The following is a 26,168-nucleotide window of genomic DNA, read 5'->3' as shown; positions in this document are numbered from 1 at the left end:
ATAGACGCGTTCTACGTGCGACATACATAACGTGGCAAGGATTTGCCAAGGATTACCATCGACACCATAAGTCCTATTCCCTACACGGCGTGTCCGATCGATTGGACCAACAACCACCGACGACGTTCTTCTTCTTCTTCTTACGTTTACTAAAAATGTGAGAAGAATCGATCTCTTTCTTCCTGTCTCTGGTCAGAATTCAAGGACGCACGGACACGGTTAACCCCCCTTAAATCTTGATTGATCACCCAGTCTTTAACCGTGGCCCTATTCTTGAAAAATGTCGCTGTAACAGGGGATGATCGGAGTAATGTTGTCTTATCGCCTTAAACCTCTGTCTCGCTTTTCTTTACGGATAAAAGTAATCGTGACCGTTGCCCTCATAACCTTTTTTCCTTCCACGCAGGTTATCCACTCGAGCTACTTCATTTTCTTTTTCCGTTTCTTTCATTTCGTATTCCTTTATGCAAATGTAATATCTTGCGTTTTTCCACGCAATACTGTGCTCGATCCTTGGAACAGGAGAAAAAAAGACGTCCGTATCGACGATGATATTTAAATAGAAAAGCTCGAATGTTACGTAAAAATATTTTTCGATTTTAATTAACTAAAACAATCATAACAAACAAGAATAAAAAAAAATATCCAATTTTAAATACAAAAACATCCGTTCGAAAGCGTTTCGCTTGTGCATCTCGTAAATCACAATGCATCACGATCGATAGTAGACAAGGGGGAATAAAAAAAAAGACTAATAATAAGAACGCAATTTTTCACTCGTTCAGAGCCGGTAACACGACTCCTCCGGTCATGCAGCTTCTTACAGTAAGAACGGTAAGAACAAAAACACGCGGAGAATGTTCAGAGTGTACGTGGTACACGTAGAAGTAGAAACATCCATATCTCTGTCTGCAGCAGCCGAGACCTGTTTCTCAAATAATGGAAATAAAACACCTCGATTTTGCGCAGTTTTCCGCATAGACGTACGGACACCGTATGTAAACAGATCTCGCGTGAGATCGTAAATTGCCAATCTTTTTTTCCTCCCTCCCCTCCCCCTTTTTTCGCGCGCGTCGTTTACAAGCACGCATTGTCATCCGCTCGAATCACGGCCTGTTTGGGCACAGATTGGGGAGCACACAGATTGGACAGAAAATTTTTTCGGACGGATCCTCGCGAGCGACTCGATGCCGTTTCGCTGTTAATTGTTTCCTGGCGCGATATAATACTTTGGAGTAGCAGATGTTGGATAGCCGCTGCCATTTGTCAAGCGTATTTCGTACTCGTGCATCCTCGCTTCGAAATTCGTCATCCTTTTTTCTTTTTTTTTTTCTTTCTTTTTTTTTTTTTGATTCGAAGTGACGACGCGGGGACAAACGCGAATCACCATCGAGAATGGAGTGTCTCTCGTTTCCATCCGAGAAAGTCTCCGGCGATAAATAGCTGTTGGCAAACGTTTCGAGAGGAAACGGAGAAAAAACGAGCGTGGATATGGGGAGTGACAGGGAGGAAAGTCGAGGAGTGTCGAGAATTTTTACACGTCGAACGAGAAACTTGGCCTCTGTTCGAAACATTGCGCTGGTTAGAAAAAGTTATCTTTCCTTTCTCCTACTTTTTTTCTTTTTTTTAACTCTGAGTTTTCCCTATACTGTAAAATCATCCTTATTTAACCTGTGTGCTCCTGTAATCACATTCGTTCCTCGATGTGATTTTTCTCTTCTTCTTTTTTTTCTTTTTGTAAAGAAAAAAGATAGAAAGAAAGAGCGGAATAAATAGAAAAGAAAAAAAAATAGCGGTTGATGCTCGACAGCTTTCTCATCCTTTCACCACCGAAAATCGTGGTATTCGTCCCTTATTGAGTTTCGAATTGATTAGGAAAATCGTGGCTATGCTCTCTAAACTCATTCGTTGCACTCTGCGTAAGAAGTGAAAGTTCGAAAGACGAAGAGTTCCTTCTTCCTTCTTGGATGAAAGAAAAGAAAAGGAAAAAAAAAATAACAACAAGAAACGGTGGATTGCCAAACTTTTGCCCCCTTTATTATGCTATCGGTTGGAATCGGTAGTTGAAGTTCATCCCGCACGATAATGGAGACGTTTTTATGCCACTAAAGCGATATTATCTCGGGCGGAGCACCGCCCCCTCGCTCGCCTGGAATCGTTCCAAAAACAGGCAGGACGAGTGTCGCCCCGTGGAATTACCTTCGTAACGTAAAATACTCGTCGTAGAAAAATAATCGGAACCCGGTTAGGTTAGGTTAGGTCAGGTTAGGTTAGGTTCTCGCGAGTGATACGAAAAAAACGTGATTTTCGCGCCGGCATTAATTTCTCCAGGGATCGAAACCCTGTCCCCTGGAAAAATGTTCTGCCGGTTGGCAAAAAGACCGCCCCTCCTTCCTTAATTTCAATGTTATTACAGTTTTTGACGGGGAATTTTTCGAACTGCTTTATCGAACAACTTTGTGCAATTTATGCGCAAATGGATATGGATATTTTCGCGGTACAGGGAATTATTTCAGAGAGGAGGGGGGGGGGTGTGTGTATTTTTGTAATAACGCGATTTCTCGTTCCGCGCCTTCGAACACGCCTTGCCGCTTCCATCTTTACCTTAGTAGAAGGCAAAGATGCCTCCGCTTGTTGTTTTGTTGTTATTTTTACACGTTCTCGCCATTTAATACACGGAAGGAAGGAACATTATCGGGTGAAATTTACAGGGCTGTTCTAATAAATGTAGAGGAGCATTTGCATATTCAATCGAGAGATCGGTTAGCGTGAAAAAGTATTTTGTATATGCCTCGTTGATTAACACGAGGCTGCCGTTATTTATGAAGATAAAACGCGTCTAAATATGTAACAAGAAATATGTAAACAATATGGTAAATTATGCGAGATGTATTCACATATTTCATACATATTACATTTGACAAGTAATTTTATTATGTTATCCTTAAGTGTCGTAATTTTGTGTTGAAGAACTTGCAATAGTGATCGTTTGATATACAGAGAAATAAATTTATACGATGGAAAAGATTATTTGATGTATCACAAGTTGTATTACAAATAGTAAAATATCGTGTTATGGAAAGTTTTTCTGTCCATTTTAAATACACTTATATTAAGAATTTTCACTCATCGAAATTATCTCGTAGATGAAATTCTTTTTTTTGAACAATTAAAATATATTCCTCACATTTTTCGATAATTTTAATTTTAATTTTATCGATATAGAAATTTTTTTCTTTGCTAATTTCGCAATACCTAGAACAGGGACCAAAGAATCAAGATGAAATTTAATATATTATTGTAAATTTAATGTAAATTTTAATCGTGTACAATTCAAAGCAATTCCCAAATAAACATCTAACTTTTAATAAATATAAAAATCTAGAATTGCACAATCAATCTAATCTTTCATATATATTTCTCTAATAGTTGTAATAGTTCGTAATTCACTTTTCACTACAATAATTGCTAATTGTTACGTTATAAACGTTCCAGTTACGCGCTATTTCTCGTTGAATGTCCCTACGCATTGTAAATCGTTTACATTTCAAACGAATAGAATATTTCACGTGGGGGGATACAAGGGAAATTATTGAAGGGCACGCCAATATCCGTAAATTTTTCCACGCGTTTCGTTTATTGCCGATCAATGTTCAACAATTCTTTTGAACGGTATAGATAAATCTGTCCGATAGGAAATTTTAATATTTTTGTTATGCAAAAAAAGGAAAAAAAAAAAATGCTCGCGTTTCACACGCGCGCATTTTAATTTTAATAGCGAAACAATGATAATAATGGCGCGGGCTATCTCGCGCGGATAACAAGCATTTTCAAGCTCGTCGAAAAACAAATTCCGTATTCATGATTTCGCCTCCTCCTCTTTTTTCCTTTTTTTTTTTTCCCTCCTTTTTTTTGCTCCCTTTTTAGAACCGCATCCAAAGTAATATCGATAGTTTTATTATCGATTATATTTTTATCCATTCTTATAATAAATCTTGTTAATATCGTTAAATATAAAAAAAGGATATTTAAATTTGTCGAACGATTATACAAATTATTCTTCGAATAAAAAACGGATTACTGATTTTGATCGTGCAAAAGCATATATATTATATATATATCTCATTCATACGCGATATTCTAGATACCTATTCTTTCCTTTCAAAACAATTTATCTCGCAGCACGTAGCAACTAATTTGAAATTCCAAGCGGATAATAATCAGGACCCCCTCTTGATTATTTTAATCTGCTCGCTCGCATAATATTATACTTGCTTCAAAAACTTGCCGACAGACAGAAAACGAGAGAGAGAGGAGTAACAAACGAGGGACAACAAACAATCGTATCGAACAATTGAACCGAGATTCAAGATTCGATTCGAGCGACGAAATTAAAATTGTATAAAATCCTCCGCACGATTAAGAATCGTCGAATCATCATCCCTGATAAATGTGCGTATTATCGTGTATTCGAACGATCGATTATTATTTCTATTGTATTTGAACGACGAATTATTAATCGACGACGCGAGCAGTTATTTGGAAAGAGTCCAAAGTCACGGGATTCGAAAACTGCGCAGCCTAGCCGCTGAAACAACCTCGTAAATCTTTGGCTAATAGAGAAAAATGAACGCGGGGGAGTTAATCTGCGGCCGTGCTTGCTGGCCCCCTCGTTTAGAGGCCCCCGTCGTCTCTAAACGCGCCGAAAAGTCGTAAAGAGGCTTGGAAGGGGAAGGGAATAACGATAACTGTCATTAGCCGGGGAGTAGCATTCAAAGAATTCCAAGCCCAGATTTTTACATAAGTATGTGGCCATTGCAAGTGTCTCGTTACGATGGAATCATTCATTGGAGGGTGATACGGAAACGGGCACGCGAGGCGAGCGTTTTAATCTCGGATGAAAGGGAGAAACTGAATGCGCTATTCAAGAGATGAACGGTTTTGGCGGTGGTTCGGTTCGTGGTAATGATTTTGAACGAGGGTTACGTTTCCGCCTTTGGAAACGATGTCAAACGATGTGTAAGTGTATGTTGAATACACTCGTCTATTAACGATATTGGAAACGTAATTGCGCGTTGTCACGATGGGGGGATATTTTTTAATCAAGGTAAATAAAGTTGCACCGCGAGTGAGCATGGCATGGACGGAGAATTTTTCATTGTTTTACGTTCGCGGAGATTATACTGTTTAATATCCCTCCTCTCTAGAAAGATTTCGTTCTTTTGCAAAGTAATTCTACTAGATAATCCGTGCTGTAATGAAGTTTTATGCTGTGAAAATTTTGTGCGAGGAGAAACGTTTCTTTGGATTTACGTTGGATTATTTACTCGTATCTTATAACTTTTGAAAATGAAAAAAAAGGAAAAGGAAAAAATAGACGGTGGATCTTTAGCAAAGTTAGTTAGCCGGGAAATTAACCTTCTCGGGAATGGGATAATGGAATAATGGGATAATCGCAAAATAATCGATCGAAAAAAAAAAAATAAAATAGATAAAATAAAAAATCAATCAACGGGAGAAATTAGATTGTCCGTGCGGTAATGAAAGGAATCTAAATAAAGCCACTTTTTTTCGCGCTTTCAAAAATTGTCCGAATTAATTGTCGTTCGAATTAATCCAGACAATTGAATTCGCGCGATGGAACCACTACATTTAATTTGAGAATTTCTATTCTCCGTGTCATTTTTCCGTAGTTTTCCAACCGTTTAAATTTCGCGAGCGGCGCACCGTTAATGGGCAAAACCGCTATGCACCAGATCGCAGATATCACGCGTAATGTCGGCCTCCTTTCAAAAATTGCGAAAGCGACGTTTTAATTTCAGATAAAAGTGAAATAACTCCCCCACGGCCAGATAAAACTTCCTATGCGCCATCCTTGAACGTTGGACCCACTTGTCACGCACGACTCTTTGCGCATTGGATTTTTAAATGGCAACCATATTTTTTGACAGCTATAATCGCGATATTTTCGGATCTTTCTTCATTTTTTTTTCTTTTTTTTTTTTTTTAAGAACTTCCTATGCGCCATCCTTGAACGTTGAACCCATTTGCCATTTTTAAATGGCAACGATATTTTTTGACAGCTATAATCATGACATTTTCTTCTTCTTTCTTCATTTTTTTTTTCTTTTTTTTTTAAGAACTTCCTATGCGCCATCCTTGAACATTGGACCCATTTGTCACGCACGACTCTTTGCGCATTGGATTTTTAAGTGACAACGATATTTTTTGACAGCTATAATCGCGATGTTTTCTTCTTCTTTCTATTCTTTATTTTTTTTTCTTTTTTTTTTTTAAGAACTTTCTATGCGCCATCCTTGAACATTGGACCTACTTGTCACGCACAATGTCTTTGCGCATTGGATTTTTAAATGACAACGATATTTTTTGACAGCTATAATTGCGATATTTTCAGATCTTTCTGTTCTTCATTTTTTTTTCTTTTTTTTTTTTTTAAAGAATGTCGTTTGCAAATTATGAAGAATCGCTGGAGTATTATTATGTCATATATATATATTTTTTACTTATATTACTGGAACAATTTTTCTTTCTCTAAATTCTTTATTTTATATTCTTCAATCGAAACAATCATTCTTTTCCTGTTCTACAGTCTCTTTCATCGAGTTTAGGTAAACTACTTTACACAGATATCCCCAAGACACACTCGATCAATCCAAAACTTTGGATGGCCATGCTACACACCCCTAACCTCAAATGCTCGATCTTCGACGCTTGAAACTTAGTTACGACAAATTTTAGTTTCTATTTAAAGATAAGATAAAAATGAGAGGAAGAGTTAATGAGTTTTAAAATGCCAGATTTTTTTCGTTGGCGATAATTATTAAGGAGATAGTCGTAAAGATAATCGTGATCGGAAAAAGAGATGAGATCGGATGATGATGAAACTTGGTAAATTTTCTGCAGAGTGAAATATAAAAGGAACCTGATATGAGGTTTTCGTCGTTAAGCAAACGTGAAAGATGTAAATGTTCATGCATTAAAACATGAACTGTGGTTTAATGTGTACCGATATTACCGAGGATATGAATTAATAAAACATGCATACCGTGGATTTCGTTGTTTCTACTACAAGAATAACAATCAAAATGTGTCAGCTTGGGAATCGTAATTTTGATTTTCAATTAATATAAGAAAGAAAATTTAAATTCCAAATTTCAATATTGTTTTCTCATTTATTAATAAATTATATTAAATATACAATTTGAGTATACAACAAGATTTCTTCTGCGTTATATATATATATATATACACAGAAGATAATCAACTATCAGCTTAATTGCTTAATAATAAACAATATTATTCGATACAAAAGGAGCAACGTCATCACGTCATCATTAAAAATATCTGACCACGGTTTTCAACATTTTCCACAACCATCCCCTTGTTTGAAAATATTTTTTTGGGATGCGCATTTCGGCCACGTAATGCGTCAGCAAAATTTTTCAAAGAAATTAATGAATGAATCGTGTTAAACTCCCATGCGTAAAGTGCAGGGACGTGCAATGCTTTCATGAATCATATAATATCGCCGGACATTTAATACGCACAATGAATGTAAAGAGTACGTGTCCGTACGAAATTGTATAAACCATTCGTCCGTGGAATATAAAATTGAAAAAAAGAAAAAAAATTGTACGAATAATGGAGATATTAAAAATCATCGACTAACCGATCTTCCATCATATATATATATATATCCACAGAATGACGAACACACTAATGATCTCGATCGATCCTTTGACTTCATTATCACATCCTTTCGACAGTTTACACACGGATCCATATTTTAAATGAATGCTAATTAATATTTGGTCTAGGAGTATTGCTCGAAAATATGTTGAAAGTTCGAAGAGAATCGGAGAATTAATTGATCGAACCGAGACGAGACGCGAACGAGATTCAAGCCGAACATTGAACCGACGAATTTAGAAATATTCGTGTAATTTTGAAACATTTGAAACACTTGAATAATTTCTCGTTATAAATTCCCCGCTATCAATTTCGGGCATTATCAACCGTGCCGCTACGCGGTTTCACCCCGCGTCATATCAATTATCCTTATTTAATAATTGCGAGTAATCGCGTTTAGCGTAGCGAGGCATTCCATTTCGATGATATTGCTGTTTGCGGAACGATTGTGATTGTGATGCGCGTTACACGTACACAAGTTTTAGGAAATGACGAGTGAAAATCGTTTACGATCGTCTGAAAATATCGAAATTCTTAACAAACAAAAATTATTTAATAATTGTTTATATATTATATATATATTATGGAACAATTATTTATCAACATCGTTCGTTTAATTCAACAATAAGCGGTCTTACGCAACACGACCATCATTAATGATAGAACGCATCATACATGCATTTCGAATCCCGTGCGGTACTACATATGGGGTTTATGGATGGTCAATCTCGTGGAAGCCAGCCAGACAGATCAATATCACATTACTATAAATAATTAATAGGCAGTATATCCCTTTCTATGCATACTGTGATTCTTCTAGTTGCATAAATTTTTCTACGGTGTTTGCTTATTGATAAAATAACGAAAATGATTTATCAGAGTAATATATTGATCTTTTATCGAGAGAATATAGCGGTGAATAGAAATGAAAAATTTGCGAATGCTTTCAACCGCGAAGCGAAATTTGGGCGAAATATCGCGTACAATTTTTTTTTTCGAACGACTTTTTATTGTAAAATTGTTGTTTATTTGATCAAACGTGTCGAAATATTTTTTATTATATTTAATAGTTTGATATTTTAATTATTGTAAATCTATAAAATAGGAGGAAATAAAGCAGAATTTTTTATCGAATGAATTTAAATAATTAAAAGGTTTAGAAAACAATTTTTCCAATTTTTATGGTTATCCATAGTTTAAATTTTTGCTTTAACCTGGAACGAACTATAATTCAACCCTATGTAGGTCGAACTTGGAAATCCTCTGTAATACTATTTTTTATGGCTTACGCTTTTCCTAATTTAACTTCGCATCTTCTTCTTACAAACTGCATGAAATATATAACCTGGGAGGGAAATGTTAGCAATTTGTACTCAAGATGAACGTTGCGTTCCAAGATAATTTGTTTTATTAGTGGATATGATAATGCTGATAAACAAGATCATTTCGAGAAACGTATTTCTGCAATTCCTCGGATAATTGACTTTATTTTTTATACGTTGCATATGAAAACACATCGTGCCTTATATATTTAACTTGCTCAAGCATAATCAACTATTGCGTAAATTTAGATGGAATAATTTTTCCTCAATGTGAAAATATTTCTCGTTTTAATCTACAAATTTTAATTTCGCTTCCTAAAGAGAATAATTAATTATTTAAAAACTCTAGAGACGCCGTACTTTTGTTACGTTTGTGTTAAAAGTACAATATATAAACTTCAACATTTCATTGAATTATCGAATTTCTTTTTTTATTCTTTTTTTAACTAGTGTGCAATTTAATATTTCATTCATATCTCCAGAGTATTCCACGATCACCAAATTGAATATCCAATCGTAGATCCCGCGTATAACTCAAAACAGATGAGAGATCTTTAACGCGTAATTAAACACGGAAAATATATAACCGCGGCAGTGTAGCGTAACCGAGTGCAAACTACGAGGGATTTTGAAAGGATGAACTGCGGAATCCTTGATCAACGCGTATCTGATCCGATAATAATACCAATAATACCTTTCCGATACACAAGCTAATTACTGCGTTAGACATTGGAAACCGCAAACTATGCGCTAATAACGTCGAATCGATTCTAATAGTTGAGATTCGAGTTAAAAAAAAACTGTGTCACGACTCGAATATCTGTCAAGAACTATTGTTCCATTATATAAGATGGAATAATATAAAAAATGGATATCGTCGTGAAATATATTTTCATTGAAAGAAAATACGATAATTTCGTTTTTAATTTCGTCCGGTTTTTGTGCAATTTGAAAACTATGATTCTTAAAGTAAATTAATCGAATTAAATTCGTGATTTGATTAAGTTGGAATCAAGAGAGTTTTAACAAAATTTTGAAGAGACCCAGGTTTTTGGAATTCGAAGAGTTCTTTGATAAATACACGTTTCAATTTTAGGACGAGCGTTTATCAAGATTTAATTTAATTCGATCGCAAGAAAAATTTATTTTCAAGGAGCGTTTCGCTCGTGGCCTTCGCGCACAGTCGTCCGTCCACCAAAGGTGGACACGTATCGGTCAACGGCTCAACTAATTACGAAGTTCGTTAGTTGAGACGAGCATCGTTATCCATGGTTGCGCGTTCACAGCTCTCTCGGTTCGAAGAATAAGATGACGACAATTCTGTCGCGAGAGACGTGAATTTCAAATGTTTCTTTTGGTGAGATTAATAATTTAATTCGTGTGTGTTTTATCATATTTTCAATACAAGATGTATAAGATATTAAAGTTAAAATTACGTGGATTTATCCGGTTAAAAGGGATAAAGATCCATTTGAATTTCTAATTCGATTCAATTTTACAAAGAGCTGTAAAATCTTTATGAATTTTATACAGTGATTTTACGTCGTATGAAGATTCGAATCGATCTGAATAATATTTCTCGATCTCGACGTGATTTACCGGAATCTAACTATTTTTACGATTTCTGGAAAAATATTCATAAGTTAATCAAAGTTTTCCCATTTGAACTCGTTTGGGACTCGGATTGCGAATTTTATTTGGTTTCACGCCGCTTCAACTTTTATTATATTCATTTAAATGGATATTTTTCAATCGACATTACTCTTTTATTATATCCATTCCTCGTTCGATTAAAATGATAAATTTAATTTTACGATCAACTTAATCATCTCCCCTAATAAATCACTGTCCTACGATGATTAATAATTTTACAAAAATAATAATATTTCTCACCGATCTGTAACAGTCTCCCTTTTAAAACTTCTAAACTAAATTCTTCGCTCAAAATTTTACTCGAATTTAATACAATTAGAAAACTAAAAAAAATATTTCTAAGATCCTTACCCTTGAATCTTCTCTCACAATCTTCTCTCACTCTTCCACCGAATAACTATCCTCTTTCATCCATCCATTTTATCTACACACTCAAGACGCGAACAGCCATCGATCCATCTTTTTAAAAAGATCGTCCAAAACATGATTAGCATAATCCAAAAGGAACTGGAATAAAAATCTTTCTCGAAAATTATAATAACGTAGCATATTCTGGATCCATCTTCTTGAGAAAAAACTCTAAAATATATCTCCCTCGAATATATATAGATAGAAACGTTCCTTCAACAAAATCGATCCACCTCGCGGCATCAAGAAAGAATAGACGCCAATCCATCGTGTATATACACGATGGAATCGCGATGGGAGATCGGTGGCCGGCAAACGAGGCGAAATAAGCGGAAAAGAGCAAAGGCAGCATGGCCGGCCGATATACACAGGGGACACGTAAACCGGAACCGTGTTTGCGATCTCGTTGGCCAACTCAACAGGAATTGTCCCGAGTAACGACGAGCCCGGATCCTGGAAGCGGGAGGAAGGGGAGGCGATAAAACTGCATCTAAACAACGTGGCGGGGGACGAGGGCGTCTGATGGAAGATTGTTGAAAGAGGGAGGAGGAGGAGGGTGCGGCGAGGTCGAAGCTGCATCGTTACGGAAAAAGGTTAGGTCAAGTGGTCACGGTGACAATGGTGGGTGCACCGATAGTAATAGCTGCTCGTTACACGGAAGCCACTCCACGGCGTACGTATTCTTGATAACTGCACGGCCGACTGCCCCTCGAGAGGTCATAGACGTTAATAACTACGATCACAGATGTTTTTGATAATAACCTCGTGCCATCCTCCAGTGCTTCTCAACAACGTAGAAGTCGTGTTAAATCATTGTCAAGTCGTGTTTAATCATTTTGAGAAAGGGAAGAGAGAGGATGATCAAGAATTTGAACGTCGAAAACGTTGATCGATATTTTTTCGAATATCTTTCTGTGTTTTCCTTTGCAGAACGCGACGAGAATCCTCTTTCACGCGTAATTCATATCAATATTTCAAGAATTAGATTAGATATTCAAACTACTATTCTCGATACAATCGTACACACAATTTGAAACAATTTTTGACTTTACACCGAAAATATTTCGAAAGATAGTGAGATGGTCGAGCGATGAACGACATGAGAGACACTGTTTCTCGCTCGACGCGATCACGGGAACGGCGATAACGTTAAGATTAAATCCCGATGATATCGATGCCGAGTCGGGCATAACGTAAATGCATAATCCGGGGGTGTAAAGCCAGGGTCCAGTGTTCGTTCCAGAGGTTGTAACACCTCTCTCCCTCTCCTCTTCTCCGCTCGTCGACCATCGAGTTAATAAAGTTACCGCTGTACAATAACTGTAGCGATACCAGTTCGATAATGATGTCGTTAGTAAGAGCGGCGGTCGTAGCGGTGACGTTAGCGACATTAGTCTTATTGTTAACCCCCTCCTCTTCCCCCCTCCCCGATAACGATATCCAAACCGATACTGTGCGCGTTCTGGTAATCCTGACTGCAGCCTGAGGTACCTGTGGTGGACCACCGGTAACGATACCGAGATGCTGGCGGAGAAGTGGCGCATCTGGTGTTGGTGGAACGGTGGGATGAGGGGAGGAGAGCAGGGGAGGGAGATTCTACCCAGGGACGTGATCGCGTTGACAACCAGGCCGGGAGGAAGGGAGGGAGGGAGGAAGGGACGGTTTCGAACGATCCGGTTTGAATAAGTAGTTACCGGCCTAATAGTAGTGCCGAACCGTGACGCCCGTTGAATACAGAATTTTCAGCTTGCCACGGAACGAGCAGATTGGTCTGGAGGTAGGGTGACCCCCTGAGCGAACGAGGCAATCCCTCGTTGCACCCTTGAGAGTCGGATTCGAGGCGTCAAGCGATCATAAACACCTTGGTCTCTCTGTTTTTTCAGTTTTGCGTGCAATCGAAGGATATAAAATGTTTTGCTTGATCGGTTGTTGGATTTTCGAAATTGTGTGAATGTTACTGTCGAATCGAGCGAGTAGATAGATAATATGGTTGTAAGCGAGTAATTTTCGATGATCTGAAGCAGGGATAAAAATCGGGACGGATGAAATACAGATTTTTAATTTAAAAGAAGAAGCGTGTCTTTCTCGTATCGATATCGAGCATACTTTTCAAGTTAATGAATTACGTTATTGATTAATTTACTTGGACCGGGTCGAGTAGCACGACTCGGTTTAATCAAATTAAAGGTAATGCGTAAGTTATAGGTTAATCGATGAATAATAGAGCGTGACTCGATGGCTATGGTCGTGTGGACAATGTGTCATCTCTAACGTGAAAGCAATTCTACGTTAAATTGCAATTCTATCGGTGCGGACAATTAGTAGAACCGTATGTCGGAATTATCCTAGATTATACTACTGAATTGTATCGATATCCGAAACTGAATATCTAAAAATTGTTCAGCTACGTCGTTACAGGTATATTTCAAATCACTTTTCTTTCGATTACGATAAAAACTATATGTCAGAATTATCCCAAATTACACTACTACACCTTGCACTGTTACTTAGTCACGTATCGTTATATTCCATATACTATCTACTTTCATTCCAAATTCCTCACCCTTTCAAGAGTTCGTTCCCTCTTCTCATTATCTCTTAAATGTCATTGTTTTTCCAATTCAATCGACTCCTTCCTAATGTACGAAAAAGTTCCTCCTCTCGACACGATTCTCATGGCTGATGATATAACCCCTTCCCCTCCCCTCAAAAGGTCGAGATTTTATTCTCGTATCTTTAACTTATCCCAACTTTCCCTTCGGTCAGATAACAAAAACCAGCCATTGGAAACGTGACTTGCGGGTAATCTGTATCTGTATTATATTCTTCTTTCTCAAAAAAAAAAAAAAGAAAAAAAAAAGAAAGGGATATCGGCCTTCGACCCGCATGTGAAAATGGTACGATCCGCACTTTCGCCCGCCTTCTTCATCGGCGTTCCATTCTTGAAAACGACGGTCGGAGAATAATCGATTCGGCTCGGTATTAACCAACAATGGGTTTCATTGAAAACTCGATAACGACGACTTCTTCTGCTCTGGCGATCAAGCGGCTACGAGAGGGTTTAACACGTCGACGGATAAGATCAGCCAGGCTTTAATCCAGTTTTCTGCAGCTCTGGTGAAGATCGCGATTGGGAGGAGGGGGAGGAGAAGGAAAGGAGAATAAAAGCTCGGACGACCCGACCCTTTGTGATTGGAAAAATGTCAATAAAATCGCTCCACGGTGAAAACGGGCTAATTTAAAAGGAAAATTTGTTGTTTCCTTAAGAATCGCGAATTTAAAGAATGTTAATGGAAATGAGAGAACGAAATGGATGTAATTCTTTCTATATATTAAGAGAATTTGAAATAGGAATTTTTATTTATTTTTCCTTTTAGATGAGACTTCTATCGAAAGGAGGGTTTCAGAAAAATTGCATTATTGTGTAGCATGACGTAATATAATGAAAGAAGAGGTTATCGATTTCGAATTTCTTCTTCTTCCAAAGGAAAAGAGAAGAAAAAAAAAGAAAAGACAGATCTTCCGGTTAGATACGCCATTATGTAACGCGCTACGCGGAATTCTAACGTCTCGCTCGTCGGGAGTGAAAAACTTTCTTTTCTCCTCTTACACGTTCCTTCTTGCACACCTCTTGAAAGTTTGAACAAACGATAGAATATAATCCTGAATTCGTAATAATGAAATCACGAGATTGTTATTCAGCAGGTTGACTGTAAAAGTTATCCGTTTATAACCTGTTTAGCTGTCAGATTGTCAGACGTATCGAATTGCAAGCCCGGTGTGGAGCATCGACTACCGACTATTTCAAATTCTCAACTTTTGCAACGATAGTTTAACGTTGCCTTTCAATTTTCTATTTTTGATACTCTTCCAGTTTTCTTTTCTAGATTTTTCTACAATCGAAGAAATTTTAATAAAATTGCATCGATCGTTATTTACAAAATTGTTATTTTAAAAATTCTTCTTGTATTTTAAAACCAGGAATATATATATATCCCTGTCGAAATTGAAAAATCTCTGCGACAGATTACACGGAAAGGGAGTAGGTTATAAATTTTTCAACGGAACGATTAAATAATTCACCTCGCTCCCCCTCTCGAGTCTTACAGTCTTAGTTCACAAATTACAGCTGAGACGTGAATTATCTAGGCAAGCTGGGTATCAGCTCAATCCGATCAATCGGTAATAATACATAGGCTATCGATTCCCCAGACAGTACACTCGAATAAGGAGAAAGGTAAACAAGATATGAAACACCGTGAATTTGAATACAAATTACACAGCTATTTCGATTGAAATATATCCGAGCCTATTCATCAAGCATGGATCCGTACAATTGAGGCGAGCGAAACGCCTCGAATAAAATTTTACCTTTCGAATAAATCAACGGCGAAGCAACGACCGGGTCCATCCACTGGTGGATGTTGATCCACGTGCTGATAGAATCTTTCTATTTCCTTCCCCAACTCTATAAAACTTTCTATCATTTATCAAATACGAGAAATTTAACTCGCCACGATGTTTTTAAATTAAATTAACGAAAACCTCCCCCCTCCCCCAAAATAAAAAGCGAACGTTCCCTTTTTCAATTTCACGAAATAGAGTGCATCGTTACTTGTAAAAGTTTGGTAAAAGTTTTCAACTTGGGATATGCAACCCACTTGTATAACGCGGATAGACAGACACGCGTGTAAATAGAGAAATAAACGGCCAAAAATTAAAACGTTCTTTTACATTGAATGGAAAGGATGGAAAAAAAAGAAAAGAAAAAACTTCGGCTGGCCGTTTACATTGAAAGGGCGAGCATCAAAGCTTCAACTTTAACCCTCGCGCGGTGATACACGGACAAAGAGCGTATTCTAAAAAAGGCCCGGTAAGGACACGTCTCGTGGAGGAAAAGTACTGAACCGTCATCTTTGCTGGTCGCTTTGTGGCGCGTATCAAATTGCGAGGGAGCGAAGCCTCTTTTCTTCGCGCGACGACACCGGAAGGGCCCCCTTCGCGTTAATTACGTTAATAAGCTGGTTAACTGAACCTTGACGGAAACCACGTTATCATAGTAAAGATAAATGGAAACTTGTGCTCGTCGAGAAAACGTTAGATTTTCAAATAATTCTTCAAAAAACATGAGAAAAAAATATCATGGTGGCAAGTTATTTTATTTATATTCATTTTATCCCTGCAACCATTTTCGGATTGTATTTTGTCTTCTCAAAGTAAAATCATTCCTCGAATGGATACGTCACGCCAGCGAAGTGTTCGTTTCCTAGAAGTAGTACGAAATTTATTTGTTAAAAGCACACAGTGAATGAAGCAGTGATGAAGATATACAATCTCGTTTCGAAATTATGCTATATATAAAAGAAATGGAAAATTTATCTTTTGGAGAAAATTTGGTATCCATAAGATTTTCTCATCCTCCCCCTCATCCACCCTTAATTCCTATTAATATAATTTATATGATTCTTATTAATACAGAATAATCCAATTTTACTTGCCACGTTCCAAAGTTAAAACTGGACACCTTAGACTCACACGTAATAAATTATCATATAAATTATTATATAAAAAACGTATAATATTCAACAAGCAATATTACAACGGTTGAACAACAAATATCCCCGGTTGTTGTAAACCGTTTCGTTCGTGAGAGCGCGGTTACTATCTGGTTTCTGTCCGCTTCCGCCACTTACTCTTTCCGCGTTATTTCCGGGGAAAACTCCGCGCATCCAAACTCGCTTTGGAGAAAAAAAAAAAAAAAGGAAAGAAAGAAAGAAAAAAATAGCGACCGCCCGATCCCGCGCAAATTATTTCGGAGATTGCCTTTTTTAAATGCAATACATAGTGTGAATAAAAAAGAGGAGAGGCTCGATACCATGGTCGCCGGTTATTATCTCCTCGCAAATTACACCTGGGCTCGGAGCGGCGGAGAATTTCCGTCCCGGCTACAATAAACCGAGTTACCCTTCATCCCTTCCCCCTCCATCTCCCTCCACCCTCTCCTCCCCCCTTTTTATCTATCCATTTCACTACCCCATCCCGCGCTTATACTTATTTCCAACCGTGCCTCAACTTCTCGATAGGCTCGAGCCTTTTATTTACTTTGGCCACCATCAGGCGTGTACGACGTGCACGTGCAACGTTAGGCAACGCTTATTACTCTCCCCCTCCCCCTCTCCTCTCCTCGCTGGCCGTGTAACGGAATCGTATAATGCTCCTCCCTCGTGTTCACGCTCGCGATACCGGCTAATTTAATGTTTCGGGAATCAGGATCGCGGTTGTAACGAGAGATCGGTATCAAGTAAGCGTGGAGCACCCGAGGATGCTAATTATAATTTGTTGTCGTGGAATATTATCTGCGCGCAGACCGTGTTACAATTAATACGTACAATCCTTGCTTGTTCGGAGGGAGGATGGGATTAGATACGGGTGGATGTTGAGTGATTTGTGTTTCGTGGATGAGGTGATGTTTGTTGTTAGATCTTTTTTTGTATTTCTTTTTGTTTTCTTCTTTTTATTTTTCGATAGGTGAGAGGTTTGGATGAGGAATCGATTTGATTGGAAAAATAAATTTTTCTAGAAATATTAAATATAAATTTGTTACGGCTATTGTATGTATTGTATTGTCCTTCTTTTTTTTTTTTTCGATAGTTATTTTATAGAATAAAATCGTGAAAGTGACGAGTAAAATGAAGGCTTTCACAGGCTTTCGATCGGGAGTCTTTGCATTCTCAAATTGTGTATCTTAATAATTCTCTTAAATATTTTCATCCAGTCCATCATCAATAGAATAAAAGAAAAAAAAAAAGTATCGCAAAGAATGCGCATTAAAATTCTTGGAAGATTATTAATGCGCGATAAATTGCTGGAAGTAAGTGGAAGTATTAAATATGTATTAAAGATAAGGACTTTTTAAAGTTGTTTAAAAGTGGCAAATTGAAATATAAAATGAAATATTGATGGAATTAAAAAGTTTAACGGAAGATTTTTTCATAGTAACAGAAAATATTTTAATATTACAAAACAATATATATATATATATATATATATATATATATATATATATATATATATATATATATTAAAAAGAAAGAAAAAAGAATAACTAAAACTAAAATGTACATTCATTTTAAATATATTCGTGGTTCTAGAGATATATTGAAATGTTACTTGCGTATTGAATATTTTATCAGTGTATTTATGTCGAAATAAAAAAGATATAACAAATATATACGAATAAACCGAAAAGTATAAAGTAACAGGAAGCAGTAGTAGGTAATAAAGAGTGATATATTACAGATAGAAGTTAGAATGAAATGTAATGAGCGTGCATAAAACTCATGATAGCAGACTATAAACCGCGTGTTGCAATGCATTCAACATGCCTTGTACGACCAGTATTTCTTGAAAAAAGTAAATTATTTCGTGGAACAAATAATCTTATTACTACCTGAAACAATCTTATTATTATCGAGGTAAAAAATTATCCCACTTGATATGAAAATTGATAAACTCCTGTATATTCTTCTCAGAATCGTACATATCAATTTAGCACAAGTACTATAATTCACAGTACTGTAATAACTATCAATTTTCCTACAATAATACGATATTATTACTGACGAAAATTTTATTGTTTTCTATTACTTGTTATCTATTATTGCGTACAAAAGTACAATTTACAATAATTGTTCGTATTTAATTTCCAGACTTCATTATTTCTAATTTTAAAACTTATGAAAATATATTGATCGAATTATTTTCAATCGTATTTCTTTTATTTTATTCGTTAAATAAATGTTATCCAATATTTATATAACGATATCAATATAACAATATTTAAAAATTATAATACGAATCTTTATATACGATTATAAAAATATTTTAAAACTTTTATTAGTCGTGTAAACGTGCAATCATTCGTTTGTATTCGTTATCAATGAGAATTATACCGTCATTCTCGTACGTTAAAATGATTTAAAAAATTGAATGAATGTTGGTACGATCGTTGCCATTAATCACGCGAACCGCAATAAATTTAATTTGCACGATAAATCTTCGGGGAATTATAGATTGTATTAAATTATTTTCATCTACTGTGGCACGTTTTATAAATTAGTTTACTTTCTAGGGTTGAAGTACGTATTGTGGAACATTTGTTGCGAAAATGTACGACTGTTGTACGTTTTAAGCATTTACATTCAGGATAATGCCCGTTTTATTATTCATTCGGTTTTATATTCGTTGGAATGTTTAATTTTAACCAGTCGTAACTTTCCCCTTTTTTCATAATGTCAGTTCACATTTTACTTTTGGAACTTTTTGGAAAGAGATAGAAATAATTTCGAAAGAGAATTGGGGAAGATCGATGAAACGAACTGTCAGAATATATTGAAATCAATTCTGGGATAGATTCGTCTTATTTACTGGTTCCAGATAACTAAATAGATCCGATTAATTGGATCAGTTCTGAACACAATGCATAGTTACAGATTAAACTTTAATAATTGAATTGCTTCTTCTCGTTTGTTCCAAAAGATCTATAGTACGAATACTTTGGTAAATTACTAGAGGTTCTATAGATATATCCTTCTCTCAATTATATCAAGACGTATTTCAGAAGTTCCTAAAATTGGAAGCCAGATTACATCGATATATTTTATTCAAAGTTTAATGAATATTCGATTTACGATGTCTTCCAACTTATTTATTTTCCAAATAATGCAATTGATCTATTTTCCTTATTTTCAACATCAAAATATATCTAAAAAATTCTAGGTAGTTCTAGGTTAAATATAAGATTCTTCGATTCATAAAATTACTTGAAATTGTTTGGTGACATTATAAATGAACGTCAATCTTCGTTACATTATTACAGACTTTATATAATTATATTAAATTTTCTCAACTTAAAACTTCGATAAAATTTTGCATATAAACATTCGAAAAGATATTAATATTCATAATCGCATTACAGAATTTTCGAGAATAGTTAAGGCTTGATTAACAAAAATATATAATTTAATTCTTCGAAAAGAGATCGAACAAATATAAAATTAAATTTTTAAACGAAAGATCTCGCGATTCTTTCGTGTTTTCGCGCGTAAATTAGTAAATTCAACGTAACTATCGAAAATATATATTTCTCTCAAAATAGATCCGATGCTTGCAATAAAATAATAATCCTCTCAAGTGTAATTTCATCGGATCGGAATATCAGATGAGAATCTTTACATAGAGCAAAGATATACGTGGAAATTCTATCGTCACGGACGTGTTAAGAGCAACACTATAATCGCGTGTAAATCGCCTTTGTATAGTTGGGACACCTGTATGCGCATACATACACACGCACCTGTGTACACGCAGGTGCACCATTATACGTCACCATAGAATTGTCGAGACGATCGATAAGCCTGTAACGAGACATAACCTAAGTTATCGGGAGACTTTGGCCATGCACCGTTGGTAATCGTTGATCCGAGAGAATGTACACGGATACACGTACATGCATAAATGGTTGATCTATCAGACGAGCCCGCCTTTGCCAATGGGACACTGTTTCTTACTCCATGTATCGTGTAAATTTGTTTAAACGTTCCACAATACTACACATCACGAAATACCAAATTTCTTTAAGTTCTAAATACGATAAATTTCGTTTCGAGATAATTATCAAGCTGATCAAGATGAATGACTTGCAAACTTTTTATTCTTTGATAATTGATTAATAAAAATATATCTGATGATATTCTTTTAAACAAATTAACATTTATTGAAATAGAGAATTTATTGAAATTTTAATTTATTGTACTATCATGCGATTTCAAGGAAATCATATGTTGCTTTGGCAAAAATCGACTAATAAAAATTTCAACGATCAAGAACGTGCAAAATCTGTCTGATGGATTAACACTTGCATATTGTTTCTAATATCTGAAAGAGCTTCGAACATTGTCGAACGTGTTCAGTTTCCTAACTCTTGTATAGATATGCAATCTCTAGATAGAGTTCGAGCCCTTTACAATTCTAGTACCTATGAATTACATTATAACTATCTCGCACCTAACAAGATTATATTTCAAGATTAGGCCAGTTAACAGAATTCGAGCGTATAATTTACATTCGTGTGTATAAATGTGAACAACGAACAGAGAAAATATCATTGCATAAAAATAAAAACAAATGCGTTTCTCGTTCGTGTCGTTCTCCCTATTTCTCTTCCCTATTTAAAGTTTTTTTAATTACAATATCGATCGAAATCGATTAAAATTCGAACGATTCTCAATCAGAAGTGAACAACTAACAACGTTTCCATTGTAATAAGGATTAAATTCCCATTCTGCGACCGCCGAATACGTTCGCCTATGAATGGAGGCGATAAATATTTCAAGATATTGATTCTCCGCATTGACAACGACAGCGCATGATTACAGAAATATTAATTTCGACAAAATCGAAATTAAACCGTCCAAAATAGATCGTCCAATGAAAAAACAAGAATCTTTTCTTTCTTTTTTTATTAATATTAATAACACGGATTCTCGCTCGTGACTATTTTCGTCGAAAAGTTTTTCTAATACTCGTAATAAGCTCGACTCGAGCAGAAAATTCAAAAGCTACCTTCTCTCTATTTAAACCGCAAAATTATACATAGGCAAATTGTTCCTTGGGCAACAATATTTGCAGACACTTGCACAACTTTGTTTCTTGGTACTCATTTGAAATGGATGACAAGAAGCATTGTTTTCCCCCTTTTGCAAACGCGAAGGAGGAGGCAGGAGGATATTTGTTTACAAACAGTTGTTTGCAAACATAACTGCAAACTGTTTTGGAAAAACATTGAAAAACATTTCGGAAACAAGAGAAACATCATTTGCATATTTACATTGGCAAGCAAAGTTTTCTGAAAATATTTCCAAGTGTACGGTTCGCTTTATACACAGACACTCCATAATGCATACCGGGCCCATCAGTTTTAAATAAATTTTAATCCTCAACTTGTTTATTAGTCCATATTTTTTTCAACGGACTCCCTAAACTTTCGAACTTATTTCTTCATTCATTTACCACCAGTGGTAACTTTAAAAAAAAGTTAAGTTAATATTCATCCATTGTTCTTTCTCGAATAATCAAAGCTTTTAAGAAATTTTTCATAACAATTGTACTTAACAATTGTTTCAAATATCTATAATCCTCGTTCAATTTCGAATTATCGATAGGATCGCGCGTTTCCTCGAAGATATTTTTCAGCACAGTGGTGTGCATCGTTAATTCGTGACTCGGTCCTCCACGCGAAATGGAATGCGGAAGGGACGTTGGGCATTATTAAATTCTTCACGCGCAAGTGGCCAAACAAACGGGGATTAATGCTTTATTCGATTTCGTAGAAAATAAATAAAACGCTCGTCTCTTGGGCGTTGGAAGATAAATTTTTCCGAAATTCATAATTTTCCAACGGGTGTTATTTGTTTCCTTCGATGATGGAAGAATTACGTACGTGTCGATGACGCACGAGCAGAGATAAAGTCGTAAATTTCCGATCTACGTGGGATTTACGTAGATTCGATTGTTTCAATGAATCTGGATTAATATATTATTATTTTATCTCGCGAGAGATAAAAATTGTAATAAAATTGTAAACGCAATTGTATCGTAAGCAATATATTATTCTTCTTTTTTCCTTCTCAAACGATATCTCATTATCGAGTCTGATCAGCGTTAATCGTTCTTTTTCTTTCCAATAATATTTATTTATAAAACTTTGATGTACCGTGTTATATCGTACAATAATACAATTGCATAAATTTGTATAATATTCGATATTGCGGTATAGGTTGATTCGTTTCACGATGTCTTTGAAATTCGATTTTAACACTATTGGTTGAAAAATATTTTAAATACATATTTTTACCGATTAAAATTTTACAACACGTGAAATATTTTAAACGAATTTATTACATTATTATTGATATTAAAGTTTCACGTTAAATACCATCTTTGATCATCCGCGATCCTCTTTAAAAATTATATGTAATAATGCATATGTTCAATGTATTAAAGATATGAATGGTTAGATCATAATGAGTTAGTTTCTCCATCGTCGTGAAACGTTACCTTTCTAATTCTTTCTCCACTAAGATTTTCAATTTCAGATGAAAATTCTTTGCGAATTTTATTTTATCTCTTGAACCCGGTGTTCAGAGACGAGTTCAAAAGACCACGGAAGGGAACAATTAAAACTTTAGGTTAAAATAGCATCGCGCCGTCAACGTCACTTGAGCAAACTGAATTCTTCGAGAGAAGGCGAGAAAACTTTTCCCTGGCCCGTAACAACACGACACGTTTGAAACAAAAACTTTACACGTTGATTTAAAACACTTGACTCGGTTACTTTTAAACAAAAATTTAGATCTAATGTATTCCCTCAAACTTTCTTCGGTTTGAAAAATTGCAACGCCCTTGAATGCATTAAAAGACGATACGAAAAAAGTTCTTTTCTTCTCGCAATCCCGACGTTTGAAACAAAATTTCAATCTCGAATTCAGATCCTCTTAATGTGATATTTCGAAAAATTTCGAAAAAGAATTTTTCGAACTGAAAAAAGAAAAAAAGTATTATTTCGAAAAGTTAACGATCAGAGAGACGTTGGAAGGGCGGAGACGAATCGTGGCTCGCTCTAGCGTGACTTTCATAAAGCGAGCGAAAAAGGATAGCGGGCCGCGAAGCCTTAGAAAATTTGCCCCGTAACGAAGCTTTGTGCCGATCCAATCGCCGGTTCCACCGTGTGCAATTTTTCCCTGGCCATCGTATCTAGCCTGCGCCCGCCTCGGCGGACTGGTCGAAAATGTAATCGTCTTTCCACGGCCGCTTAATTCGCCGATCGGGTTGTCCGCAATGCAGAGAAAAAAACAAGAAGAGGGTGGACAGGGAAGCTACGGGATCCGATTCGATCGGATTCTGCATTACCGCGTACACGTGTGAACGCTCTGCCTCGTTTCAACTGTTCTCCAACTTCCCTTGACTCGTGGCTTCCCTTCTGATACGATAACTTGGTAGTAATTTTTTCTCTCTCTTTCGTTTTCCTTGCACCGAAAATGGAGAAGAATAGAATTTCCGATGATCAATTCTTTGTAATCTCATTCAACGAATTTCTAATAATTGTAAAATATTAAAATCTTGCAACCCTCTTGTTACATATATTTTTAATAAGAATACACTTGAGGGTAAAAAATTCCAAAGCTAAATAATTCTGAATTTATTCTCGATATTTTTTTTCAATTCAGTAATATATGAATAAGATTGAGAATCACTGTTTTCGCCCGTTTCGTTTTTTCAAAACCGTTTTCCGAAATTTTTTTCGCGCAAATTAATCCAACCGCAACCTCCGCTTCTCTTTTCTTCCTCGATTCTTTTTTCCTTTCTTTCTTTTTTTCGATAGAATTTTAACGAACGATCGAGGGATCGCCACTTTCGAAGCACGACGTTACGATTTGTCGAGGACGACGGAACGGTTGGAAAAAGCACACCATCCCCCCCGGCATCCATTGATTCTCCTCCAGTCGAATTGAATAGAGTGGCCGCGAGAGTCGTGGTCGGTCCTCTCTGTATTCAGGGGAAGGTTGGCAATTGTTTGCGGGAATTTTCGTGCCCGCCCCCACCAAGAAATAGTGTCGCGCGCGTTTCGAAATTTTGCACGTGTCGTTGTCATGTTTTCACGCCACCAGCCACGCCACAATCGGTCGGCCGCGATGCACGGATCCCTGTAACCTTCTATTTTTACTCGATTGCTCGATGATGAAACTTTGCCTCGAATCCGATGGGCTCGATCGTGTCGAGATTTTTTCGAAAATTCCCTTTTTCGTGTATTTTTTCGCGTGTGACGAGACACACGATTTATTTCAACCCCCTTCCGTTTAAAGAGACACGTTCTGAAGATATTCTTTCGTTTTCAGTGATCGAAGAGGAAAATGTTGCGGAAAGCCGGGGAGAGCAGCGGGAGGAAAATGTGGAAAGTCTTCTAAACGATGAGCCAGGTAAAAAGAATGAAAGAGGAAAATATTTCGATGCAATTTTCTAATAATTGTTTAACATGTGTTTCTTTAGATGATGAGGACGATGATGAAGAAAGGGAGGCGGAGCCGTATTCCACGGTGGTGGAAACCGATTTCAAATTTTCCGACTTCGTCCACAGGTAATGTTAACAATTAACAAACGCGAGGGCGCAATATTAATATCGTTGTTGGAACAATTTTCTTTCAAGATTCGCCAATGTAAAGATCGTGAGAGCAATGCTGATCCTCCTGCAACAATTTGACAAGAACACGGACGAGGTGAATCATTACGTGAACAAGATGCTTCATCGGATAGCGTGGGACTGCAAGATGCCAGGAATGATGTTCCAAGCGTCGATGTTCCGAGTTTTTCAAAGAATCCTCGAGTCCAAGCATCGAGGCCACAAGGTTAGAAAATTTCTATAATTATCCCTTAATTAACTCGTGGAAAATATTTTCCAATGATGATATTTCACCCAGAGGATTCCCCTCTTAAAACTCGGCGAAAACTTGGGGTATTTACATTTCTTTCTGCGTGTCGTTCAACGAAGAAGAAGCGCGGTCGCATCCGCTAGAGATGTTTTCCCCCCCCTCTTTTTACAGGAACTGCAAAAGTTCGCGGTGTTCATAATCCGCCGTTTCATCGAAGTCGCGCAGAAGAACCGGAAAGCGTACATGGAGCTGCTCTTCTGGAAGACCACTCGTGACGCGACCGAGGTCGTCGAGGGTTACAACGCGGAAACGGATAACAAGAAAGTTTCGCGCAACCTCTGGACCGAAACCCAAGAGGACGAGTTACGCACTCTCTTTATGGAACATCAGACTAACAAGTATCCCCAAGGTACGTTCCCTCTTCTCGACCTTCCCTCCCTCGCCGATGATTTACAGGGCTTCTTTTAACCCCGCAACTTCTCCGCGATATTTTTCAATTTGCCGGATCCGGATTAACGTTTAAATGCATTTCTTCAACTCGCATCTAAGGTTTTTTTTCCCTTGATGCTTGCTTTGCAACCATTGAGTG

The 26,168-nt window shown here is 36.6% G+C and overlaps 1 protein-coding gene across 2 annotated transcripts in view; it reads left to right on the top strand.

The window, feature by feature from the left end:
- The window catches only part of LOC550811 (protein timeless homolog), a 180,496-nt gene that overhangs the window by 140,127 nt on the left and 14,201 nt on the right, over positions 1 to 26,168 (top strand). For both annotated transcript variants that reach the window (XM_006565432.3, XM_006565433.3), the window contains exons 16-19: positions 25,049 to 25,129; positions 25,200 to 25,287; positions 25,357 to 25,555; positions 25,751 to 25,988. In XM_006565432.3, coding sequence (XP_006565495.2) covers positions 25,049 to 25,129; positions 25,200 to 25,287; positions 25,357 to 25,555; positions 25,751 to 25,988 — 606 coding nt within the window. The remainder of the gene's footprint in view (positions 1 to 25,048; positions 25,130 to 25,199; positions 25,288 to 25,356; positions 25,556 to 25,750; positions 25,989 to 26,168) is intronic.

The sequence above is a fragment of the Apis mellifera genome, linkage group LG4 (genome assembly GCF_003254395.2).
Source record: "Apis mellifera strain DH4 linkage group LG4, Amel_HAv3.1, whole genome shotgun sequence".
Taxonomy (NCBI): Eukaryota; Metazoa; Arthropoda; class Insecta; order Hymenoptera; family Apidae; genus Apis; species Apis mellifera.
This window is presented reverse-complemented; position numbering and strand designations above follow the sequence as displayed.